This window comes from Sarcophilus harrisii, chromosome 3 (genome assembly GCF_902635505.1).
Source record: "Sarcophilus harrisii chromosome 3, mSarHar1.11, whole genome shotgun sequence".
Taxonomy (NCBI): domain Eukaryota; kingdom Metazoa; phylum Chordata; class Mammalia; order Dasyuromorphia; family Dasyuridae; genus Sarcophilus; species Sarcophilus harrisii.
The window spans coordinates 293,658,300-293,670,635 of record NC_045428.1 but is presented as its reverse complement, the minus strand read 5'-3'; the positions used below and the strand labels follow the sequence as shown (position 1 = coordinate 293,670,635).

Sequence of the window (12,336 nt, the reverse complement as noted above, 5' to 3'; positions counted from 1 at the left end):
CCACCAAACAGTCACTTTGTATTTTTCTTTTGTTCCTGATTCTTATTGCTTGTCTTGTGTTTTTTTCTTCCTTTCTACTTTCCTCACTGACAAGGTAGGGGAGGAATCCCAACACTGCTCAATACTCTGCTTCTAGTCCTAGAAAAAATTGGGAACCTCATACCCATAGATCTGTGCAGACGGAAACCACACAAGGTAACAGATCATGACTCCTTATTCATCACTGGACTCTGTAGCCATCTTGACCAAAACCAGAAATATGGAAATATTCTTTAGATTAATATGCCTATTTTCTATGAGTTATCTTACCACAGTAAGTAGTCTGGACAGAATACAGGTTTGCCAAAAGGGGCTACTCAGGAGCTTACAGAGTCAGTCTTGTTCACTCACAGATATCTTTGCTGGCGTTTTTTTCACTAATCTGAGTTTGTACCCCACAAGTAGCCCACTTGTGGTCCACTATTCCTACAAAACATTTTGCTTCTGTGTCCCACCTATTCTTAGAGAAGATTGTCCATTCTTTTCCCCAACTCCTCAAACTCCTTTGTGGTTTTTAAGCATAAATTTCTTCTGCCTCTCCTAGACTATGAGTTCCCTCATACTTTATACTAGGGTGCCTTGATATTTGTGTCTGATATTCCTCCTAATGAAATTTTTCTGCTTTCAATTCAGCTGAATTCCTCTGCATTCTGAAAAGTGGACTTTGCCCAGTTGACAACACACATACATACACATTTTTTAAAAATTCCTGGATGTTTTATTTTGTTCCACAAATAAATGTAATTTCCTACTGTTTTATTTTTTTATTAAAAGATCAAGATGACAGGTCAGGAATAGAATGTATCTAATAAGAGATATTTGTAATGTGACTCGAAGTTGAGGAGGTTTATTGCTGGCTATAGACACATAATAAAATCCTGGAACAGAGGATTAAGATGAAAGAAGATAAGGGAGTTCCAGGGTTTTTGTTCCCCCCCCATCTCTCTCCAATTCCTTTGCATGGGAGTTGCAAATCATTTTCAGATTTAGGAAAAACTGAGAACCCTGAGATGCCTATAATTTTTGTGGAGATTTTTTTTGGTAGACTTCCTCTTGAAATGTTTTAGGGCACAGATTCCCCATAATGTAACTAAGTAACTAATTTTCAAGGACTTTTTCTTTCTAAGTCAGATAAAGACTTTGACAAAGAGGTATACCTTATGGTGAAAAGGAGTAAGTTCCAAAGACAAATTAAATGCCAGTGGCTGCTAATTATCTGGCTGACTGTTCTATGTTCTAAAACATATCAGTGCCAAGAAATGATGACTTTTCTGAAGAGAAAAAGTTGGCCATATCCAGTGATCTGAGAACTGACATATTTCTCCTTTTTATAGATAGAAAAGCAGTTGAAAAGTTTCCCCTTATATTTGACTCTTATATTTTGAAGGGTCTATCTTCCTAGAACTCTCAGTATTAGGTCCCTGAGCGCTAAACTAAAAAGGAAAATGACAAATACATTCTTCCTCTTGGCTGATAATTCTATTAGATGATTCTATCAGCTGCTTCTGGTTCTCTTCCTACCCATCTAACTACCCCATGGTCTTTTTTGCTGGATCATCATCTGTATAGATGCATAGGTAATAGAACCCTAAAGTTCTATTCTTGATCCCCTTCTATTTTCACTATATACTCTCTCACTTCATGACTGTCACATGGGTTTAATCATCAAGTCTCTTGTGCAGATATATCCCAGAAATACCTATCTATTCCCAGTCTCCCTCCTGAGCCTCATCACTTAATATTTAATTTATATATGTCACTTAATATTTTTTAAGTGACATACGACAAGCCAGACACTATGCTAAGTGCTGAGGATACAAATTAAAAAAAAAAAAAAAGAAAAATAGCTTCTGCCTTCAAGAAGCTTACAATTTAATGAAAGGCTACACATAGCAGAAGCTGAAAAGTAGGAAGGGAGGTACTCCCAATATTAAGTCAGAAGTCCCAATGCATCCAGGTGAGAAATGAGATGTGAGCTGAGCTTCAATGACTAATGTCCTTCCTTCTTAATTAATTGCCTTATATTTTGTATTTATTCTGTGTATACTTATATAATATTATGTTTATAAGAAAAAAAAATCCAGAACTGAAATTAATTCAGAAAAAAAACAGAGAAAAGAGCTCGAAAAAGTGGCCCACTCTCCCTGAATATCTGTAAGTTAAGGATTCAAAGGAATAAGGAAACAATAGATGACTGACCTGCAAAAATGCAGTTTCAAGATAAGATAGGTGGATTACTTGAGAGATACAATAGGAGAAAACTCCTTAGATTCCTTCAATCAGCCTTCAGATCTGGTCAATAAGCTAGATCATGAGTTAAATATTAAACACAATTGGTCCCTAAATAATAGATCTGGTTTCCCAGGCATGCTAGGTTCTAACAGTGGAATAATGCTTTGCCACGATTTCCCGCTTTGCACGGCTATTCTTATTCAAAAATATTCTTATATTGTGCAGAAGCACAATTACAGAAATGGATAGCTAATTTAAGATTTCAAATAACCTGAGTCAGTAAAAGAGTCTCCTTCACTGCTCATTTCCCCATTCTTAGTTTGGTGTCATAAAAATTGAACTTAGTTAAGTAGAGTCATAATTTCATTGATCCCCTAAGGAAACTAACTCAGGTTATAAATTAAACTACATTTAATCAATTTATTTCATCTTGAGTCTCAGCTGTCCCATGTAGCTATCAGATAGTTAGAAACATTTTCCTTTAGAAATTCAAATCAGAAAATCAGATTATTGCAATTGTTGTTCAGTTGTTTTCAATTTATAATATAAGGATGTTGGGCTTTAAGCTCCCCAAAGAGGGAAATCATGACAAAAAATTATTCCATTGTTAGAGCCTAACATGGCTGGGAAACCACATCTATTATATATAGCATTTATAAGGATTTTAGGTATTTATTGTTATTGGCTCTGTCACTTAACCCTGTTTGCCTTGATTTCCTCATCTGTAAAATATACATTTTCTTCTCCAACTTATTTTACAGATGAGGAAATCAAGGCAAACAGGGTTAAGTGACAGAGACAATAAATGTTTAAGGGACCATTACATTGAATTCCCAGTCCCTATATTTATGCACACCTGCATCTTTGATTTCCTTCACAAGCTAATTGTACAATAATTCAGAGTCTGATTCTTTTTGTACAGCAAAATAATGTTTTGGTCATGTATACTTATTGTGTATCTAAGTTATATTTTAATATATTTAACATCTACTGGTCATCCTGCCATTTAGGGGAGGGGGTGGGGGGGGGTAAGAGGTGAAAAATTGGAACAAGAGGTTTGGCAATTGTTAATGCTGTAAAGTTACCCATGTATATATCCTGTAAATTAAAGGCTATTAAATAAAAAAAAAAATAAAAAAAAAAAAGAAAAAAAAAATAAATGTTTAAGGGCAGATTAAATCCAGGCCCTATGCTTTATCTACTGTGTCCTAACTTAACAATAAATATCTAAAACCTTTATATATGCTTTCTTGTTTAAATCCATCTCAAAGCAAACATTATTCATCAGAAATTAAGAAAATAATTATATTCTGTGATTACACATATATAATAAATACATGATAGTTCATACAAAACCCAGAAAGACACTGGCTATAATAAGTCTTGAAACTGACAGATATACATATTTAATGGTATTGCATATTGACCCCAAAAGGCCAAAATAAGATCTTTAAAACTTGGATCTATCAATCTTTATTTGTTTCAAAATTGTAACTTCAATATATAGCAGAAACTTCAATTCCAGGTGTATTTGCATAAATTTTATAAGCAATGGCCAAGCAATTTATCAGATAAAATTTATTCTTTATAAAATAGATTTGTGAACACCCTTACTTCAGTTGTGAGAGATCTTGGTTCTCATCAGAACTTCACAATATTCTTTCAGTAACTTCTCTCAAAGTGCTAATTAAAATCTGTAACTCTAAAAAAGCTGAAGATTCAGAGGAAAAAAAATCTGGAAAGTCCCTAAAGAATTCAGATAATTCATAATTGTATAGTACTTCCTCAAGATCTTAGTGATTGTTATTTATGTTAAGGAAAATATACACAAGTACTTGACAGTAATCTTTTTAAAAAATATGATAGTTTCTATCAAAAAGGTGTTAGTTTTCCAGCAACACAATTGTACTACCCTCTGAGTATCAATTTTCAAATTAACAGCATTTCTTATACAATGATTTCCCCAAAATCATAATACAAGAGAAATTAGAAGCCTAACAAAAGCATAAATATTATGAATTTTTAAAACATACCATAGAAGTTTTTGCCAATTGTTTTTTGTTGTTTAGTTGTTTTTCAATCATGTCTAACCTTTTGGGACCTCTTTTAAAGTTTTCTTAGGAAAGAAACTGAAGTGGTTTGCCATTTCTTTTTCCAGTTCGTTTTACACATGAAGAAAAAGAAGCCAGTTGGGAAAAGTGATTTGCCTAGGTTCATACACCTAGTGTCTGTAGCCAGATTTTGAACTTATAAAAATGAGTCTGACTCCAGAGTTGGCATTTCTCACCTAGAAGCCTATTAAGTAACATTAATTTGGTTGAATACATGTCCAAATCATTTCACAAAGTAAATCCCTTTATCCAGCTATTAATTTGGCATTCTATACTAATCACATTCAAAAACTAGTATAGAGTAATTATATGTTTAATTCTTATTTCATACATATCATCTTAGTGCCAGTTAGCAAGTGTATTTTTCATTAAGGTCTGAGGTCTGATCTACCAATAGAGGGTCAAACACCATAATTATCTCACTATAAATGGGACTACCTTATAAGTTAGTTTTAGGACAAACTCAATTAATTTCAATCTGGACCTCCAATTACAAATGGTATCATTCAAAATCTCAATTTTCCCAAAGACCATTAGCTGTCAGCATCTCAAATTATAGAGCCTACTCACTGCTTTCAGTTAGCTCTATTCCTAAGATTTCTAGTGGGAGTCTCACATTCTCCTTCTTAAAATATTTCAGCATTTATAAAAATCTTCAAGCCATAATTTAGAAATTTGCAGCAGAGATATTACACTTCAATTACAAAGTTACCCTCTAATTAGTTTATAATGGCATACATTTTTACAAACCAGGGAAGGGTTTTCTTTCCTTGCTTGTCTGATTTTATCTCCATAATCCTCAGAGCTGATGTGACAGAAAGTATCTTACAAGTTTTTTCTTTTCTTTTTTTCTCTTCCAAAAACTTATCTCCTACTGAAATTCTTATTGGGACAGAGAGTTTAGCATCAGAAGATGCTAGAAGAAACTTCATTAATCTTCCTCAGTATTCTAAACTCTCACTGCATTTTTTTTTTTTTACAGCAACTTTTGGGGCTGGCTGCATTTTCCTCTTAAAAATCTTCCAAGATAGCATAATTTACAAATAATACTAGACATAGTACAAGACAAAGATTTTCCTGAGATGCTTGTAAAGAGAATATAAAAGGGAAAAGAGAGATTCCCTACTATTAGGATATGAGCATTAGGTTCACTAATGATTCCATTTTGGATAACAGTTCATTTAACTAATAGAAGGAGTTTATCTCATTAACCTAGGGTCATTCTGAGTGAATGAGTGTTACTTAATGTTAGGCCACCTCTTCTAGTTTGCTCAATCAATTTAACAGATAAAGATTCCCTCCCTAGAGATCCTGTGGTTTGGTTGATGGCCTTGTGTTTGCTATCTCCAGTACAGTTACAGACCCAATGTTTAGCTTATTTTCTAATAGTCACAAATGGGTAAAAGTACAGGAAGAGGAAAAGAAAGAGAGAGAAAAGAGAAAGAAATGCTGGAGGACTGGCTCAGTTAACAAATGGTGGCTCTTGGTTGATGGGCCCAAGAGAACTATTCATTTGCCTATAAGGATAGACATGCTAGTTGTAACCTTCCTTGAGTAATTTCCCAGGACATGAAAAGTTGTCAGTCCTGAACCTAGCCCGGAATTAGAGGCAGTTCAACTGTGTTCCACCTGAACCACTGGGGTACTCACCCACTTCTCGTTTTGCAGAGTAATCTCATCTGGGTCAAAGTCCAACTCTAGGATCATCCTTCAGACAATGGCACCAACTGTTAGCTGAGAACAAAATCCACAACTGACATAATTTAGATGTTTATTAAAGAGTCCAGAAGAGTCAGAAAAAGGATGCCTACTTCAGTGACTGTAAGTTACACAAGATAGAGGATTCAACCAAAGGAACAAGGAAATAGTAAATTATTGGGTAACACAGAGGCAGTTTCCAGATGACTTAAGTTGCTTGAGATGTTTATGAAAATTCCTTACATTCCTTGAAGCACCAATCTTCAGATCTAACTGGGCTTCTGGGCAGCATGACCCAGGATCTAAGTTAAGCATTAAACTTGTCTGGTTTCTAGGGGATCTGGTTTTTCAACCATTTAGGACTAGGTTCAATGGCAACCAAGTTTTTTCCCCACAGTTTTCTCTTCTGATCAAATCTAAGTTCCTTGAAAGCTGAGGCTGTTTATTTTTGTTTTTGCATTTTTAGTACCTTGTACAATGCCTGGTTCATAGTAGGTGCTTTATAAAAACACTTGATTAATTGATATCAAAATGTAAAGTATGCAACTAAATAAACTCTTAAATGTAACTTTTTCTCTAAATGTATATGTTAATAAGAGTTGCTTGCAGTTTAAGGAGCTAAAAATAAATAATATTCTCAAAATAGTTATAAAAGAATAGATTAAGAAATTCAAAAGAGAAAAATAATGGGTTCAAAGATAAATATAATTAATACACAAAATAAAGAGCTATTTTAAAAAAACCTATAAAGTAATGAACTGAAAAGGAAAGTTAGGAAAACCAATTGAAAATTGAAAAATTTAAAATAGACAATCACAATGAATAGTGATGAAAAATTTTTAAACCCAGTAATATCACAGTTATATAACAACAAAACTAGAGATATAAAATAATATGAATGCATATAATACATATGAATACACATAAATACATATCTATATATAAAGTATCCAAACTGACAAAATAAAAAATAGATAAAAATAAAGCTATTTCAGAAAAAAAAAGGAACACGTTATCAATAAACCACTGTTAAAAAAAAAAAAAAGCATGTTTAGGACCATACGTGTTTAGGAATGAATTCTACATAATAGTTAAAAAAAATAATTTTGATGCTATGTAAATAGCTTTCAAAAATAAAGATATTCGACCCAATTCTTCCTATAAAGTATTATTAGAGATAAAAATTAATATTACTTCTGACCTCTACTGTATTTATTTTATAATATAATTAGTATGTATGCTGCATTTATTTTTAGAAATATCAGCATCTGCCTTAAAAATGCTGTGTATCCCTACTATCTGAATTTGGATTAAAAGGCATGATCTAAAGGGAGTATTTCATCTAGAGAGAGGACTGTAGGAACTGAGTGTGGATCACCACATAGCATTTTCACTCTTTGTTGTTTGCTTGCATTTTGTTTTCTTTCTCATTTTTTTCCTTTTTAATCTGATTTTTCTTGGGCAGGAAAAAGTGTATATATATATATACACACATTTAACATATTTTAACATGTTTATTGGATTACTTGACATCTAGGGATGGGGGAGGAACCAAGTTTTTGCAAATGGTTTGCAAAACCATTATTAGCCATATATAGGATTTGAAAATAAAAAGCTTTAATTAAAAAAAAATGAAAGGGAGTATTTATTATAGCTTTCAACTAGCCTACCCCACCCTGCCTTCCCCCCACCCACCCCAACTTTTTTGTTAAACAGTTTAACCTGGGCCTCCTATTTTATTTACCTGTAAACAAAAAAAAACAGGTTAATCTGGGCCTCTCCCCAGGTAGCTTTCCTAGCCTTGTCTCTCCTGGTCAATATTAGAAGTGGTTTCCTCTTTTCATGGGCACAATTCTGATTGGGATGATTTTAATTTTCTAGCCAACATCACTAGAAGCAGTTGAGGCCCATAAATCAATGAACACTTCTTAAATGTCAGAGAAGGCTGATGTCATCCTTCAAGATGAACCCACTTTCTACAGCTGATAAGGTTTACCAACTGTCCCAAACCTTCATTCCTTTCAGGTCTCAATAAAAAATATTTTTTCCATCACATAAGGTCCTTGGTCTTGCTGAGGTGGTTGAACTCACCCACTTCAATAATAATTATAGCAAGTCATTGTTAATAATATGTTATTTTATCCTGAAAACTTGCTTCAATGTCAATTTAAATATTATAAAATTATTAAATATTACATATAATATTGATACTACTGATGCAAAAATAAAATACTTTTGAATAGAATACAGCAATATAAAAATTTTCATAATTGCCAAATTTAATTTAAGATGGTTTAATATTAGGGAAATAATTAGCATAACAAATTATAATAATGTAATTGAGAGTAGATAAATTGTGCAACCCAATCCCAGAAGCAAATGAAAGGCTCTATTTTCAGGCAATCTGTGTGGATACTTAAGGAGCTTGCTTCTTTCTGGAAGTTTGTGAAAATTTGAAATAGAGGCCCAGCTCTCCACTTTAGAACACAAGAAGGTATTTTGTCACAGTGACTGTTACCCATCTGCTTACTGAGGGAAGAAAAGTCTTTTTATCCCTTGCTGAGCCAGAACTGACTGTTCGTAGAAAAAGCCCTGATCAAGCCAAACTGAAGTCTCTTTTCCTAATGGTGACTGAACAAGGACTTCTGTAAGCCTTTTAGTGGGGGGAGAAAGAGCTAGGGATTAGCAGCTAATACTCCCTGCTTTGGCACAAGAACACATGATCCTGTGCTTCTGATTATGTGGTAACTGTTCTTTCTTGCTCATAGGGAAAGAAATGTAAGGGACAAAATGACCAAGCTATGGTGGGCTTTGAAAGGTTGATAGAGCCATCAGGGGTTCAACAGCTGAGACCTATATACTGGAGTTTACCTGTTTCTGAGCCTGGTGTGTCTGCAACAGAAATAAGGAACAAGTTGTGTTTTTTTAAATATTTTTTTTTTTTTCAAATAACAAGCATTTAAAAAATTAACCTGCACTACCACTACCCTCAGCCCCTCCATTGTGCAAATAAAAAAAAAAATTGCAAAATAAATCCCTCAATATATGGCTGCTAAGCCCAGCAAAAAAAAATTCCCACATAGCAAAGTACAAAAATACACTTCACTTTTTTTTTTTTTTTTTTTAAAGTCTTTCTGTCAGGAGGTGAGTAAAGTAGTTTTAGATGGTCAGTAGATAGAATGCAAGACTTCAGTTAGAAAACTTGAATTTGAATACTGCCTCAGTTGCTCCTTTTATCTCTGTGACCTGAGCAAGTTATTTAATCACTGTATAACTGTATACTCAATTTTCTTATCTGTAAAATGAGGATTTTACAGGATTGTTATGAGACTCAAATGAGTTTACTAACATGTGAAAAGAAGCTAAAGCACCATATAAATGCTCTCTACTAGTAAATCGTTCTTAGTTTTGCTTATTCCAATCTACATCAGTTAAAAGTCTAATTTCCTCTAAAACTGTGTTTGATAATTTCTTATGGCACAGTAATATTGTATTACATTAATATACCATAGTTTGTTTAGCCATTCCCCAATAGGAAAAACAAAGTAAGGAAAAACCTTACTTTTCAATTTTGGGCTACCATGAAAAGAACTCCTATAAATATTTTTATACATTAGTTCCTTTTCTTCTTTCATTTATTTATTTGAGCTATAAGCTTAAAAAGTGATATTGCTTGGTCAAATGGCATATTCAACTTAGTAATTTTCTGGGCATAGGTCCAAATTAATTTGAAGAGTGGTTGGATCAATTCACAGATTTAACAACAATACTCTAGTGTATGTTTTGTCATAGTCCTTCTATTTGTCTTTTTTTTTCCCTGTCACTTTTGCCAGTCTGCTAGGTGTGAGTGCTTTAATGTATACTTAATTTTACTTTAATTTTCAGATTTGTTTTAATTTACATTTCTGCAATTAATAGTGATTTAGATAATTTTTATATGATTACTAATACCTTATATCTCTTCTTTTGTAAATTGACAGTTCATACCTTTTGACCATTTATCTATTGGGAAATTGTTTTTAGTATTATAAATTTGAGTCAGTTCCTTACATTTCTTGGATATGAGTAGTCTGTTGCAAAGATTTTTTTTTCTAGTTAATTCGTTTTCCTTCTAATTTTTATATTAGTTTTGTTTTAAATTTTATATATTCAAAAATGTTCTACCTTATCTTAAGTGAATCTTACAATTCCTTGTTAGGCATGAACTCTTATCCATAGATCCAAAAGGTAATTTTTGTTGTTGTTGTTGCTCCAATAATTATTTATGATGGAAACTTTTATATTAGGTCATGTATCCATTTGAGAAACAATCTGCTTAACTTAACCCCACTTTGGATCCACCTGAGATACCATTTCCCACAAATAGAAACTCCTTCCCTGGGCCATGCTACATTCAGAAAAAAATTTGATAAATTTGTATTAATCACTTTATTGTTTCAGAGCACTCTTGTTTGAGATGTTTTTATACTTGGATTCTTGCTCTGACTTTTTAGTAAATATTTATGAAAGCTTATTGCAGTTAGTTAGATAATTAATATTGAAGAAAAATTAGATTTAGTTGATGATTGAATGTTAAATGTCAGTGACATTTGAGAGATATTAATTGGGCATCTAGGTAGTTCAGTGGATAGAGCAGCAGGTCTAGTGTTAGGAAGACCTGGGTTCAAATGTGAACACAGATGCTGACTGTGCAATCCTGAGGATGTCATCTGTACATGAACTTGGGCACCAATGAGCTAAACTGTGCTCACTTTCCCCAAAGATTGAGGTGAGATAGGGAAGAATATACCCCCTGGGGTTCTGGGGAGGAAATGTTTGTACATTTGTTATCTCTATAACTTTAAAATAAATGTCCCTTAAAAAAAAGATAATTTTTATAAAATAGGTAAGTGGAACTGTGAGTGGGGTAGGAGTGGGAGAAATAGCCAATAGGGACTTTGGTCCATGACAAGAGAAGAAATAAACCCCAAACTCTTCAGGGTACCCTTAGAAGTCTGAGAGTGACATAGCTAGCTTGGCTCTAAGAATTAGTAAGAGCATATTCATTATATCAAGATTATGTCTTAACAACCTTCATAAGTAACTTCTTAGTAGGTAAAGGATATCATACAGAACATCTGCTTTCTGTACTTTCTTCCTGCCTAAGATTCTTTGATTAGGAAACTCCACTAACAAATCATTAGGGTAGTGACAATAGTAATTTAGGGGGTCTGATGTCAGGAAGTTCTTTATGTCCAGAAAAATATATTTAATCTTAAAACAATCCTTTGAGGTAGTAACAGAGACATTACAGTTAAGGCACATTATTTCATACTAAAATGATCCAGATTTTCTACAAATGAGTAATTTTGAGGATAAATATACATCAAAGTTATGAAATGAAAATAAAACCAAAATCAACCTAATTTTCATTTGCTTCAACTAGTTTTTATTATTATTATTATTATTATTATTACTGGACTCAAAAAGAGCATTGTTGATATGTGGCAAAGAGGCAGATGTTTTTCTAAGAAGCAATAAGTTCCAAGTATACTCATATTTGTTCAATGTAATGCCAACTTGAGATTTTTAATACATAGGAAGGTCAAGCGAAGGTCAAAATTCATTTTTGAACAAGGCTGAAGGGTTAAAATTTAACAAATTCAATAAACATTTGTGAAATGCCTATTATATGGATAAAGTATGTTGTACTAAGTTCTCTTTTTTATGTGCTGAATTATATAATTGGTTTCTATATTATGACAGTGTTTCACTAACATTTTGAGGAGCCTATACACTGCTGGGACTACAATAGAGCTTCACAAAGGATTTAGATAAATTAGTCAATGCTAAAAAAAAATTAGATTCAGACATTTACTTCTTATGTAACTCCAGGCAAGTCACTTAACCCCTATTTGCCCCACAGTTCTTCATTTGTACAATGGGGACACATTGGAGAAGGAAATAGCAAACTACGTCAGCATCTTTGCCATGAACTTTATCCATAGGATAATATAGAGTCAGATATGACTGAACAACAATAAATGAAATAGGCCCTTTTATTTAGTAAGGGAAAGCCTTAGAGAGAAAGTAATGTAGTTTATTAACTGGCGATACCCAGGAAAGCTGTAGACACAAAGGAAAGGAACTTGAACAGCCCTGTGATCCTTCCTTTGGAACAGGTGATCTATTCTCTAATTATTTCCCTGCCCTCTATCACCTCCTTTCTGCCCTATCTCAGGCTCAGTTCAGATACTTTCTCTACCAGGAAATTTTC

The 12,336-nt window shown here is 33.2% G+C and overlaps 1 protein-coding gene across 1 annotated transcript in view; it reads right to left on the bottom strand.

Annotated features, from left to right (window-relative positions):
• Positions 1-6,196, bottom strand: part of GRAMD1C (GRAM domain containing 1C) — a 155,580-nt gene extending 149,384 nt beyond the window's left edge. The window contains exon 1 of the mRNA XM_031959681.1: positions 6,033-6,196. Coding sequence (XP_031815541.1) covers positions 6,033-6,089 — 57 coding nt within the window. The 5' untranslated portion in view covers positions 6,090-6,196. The remainder of the gene's footprint in view (positions 1-6,032) is intronic.
• Positions 6,197-12,336: the final 6,140 nt, after the last annotated feature.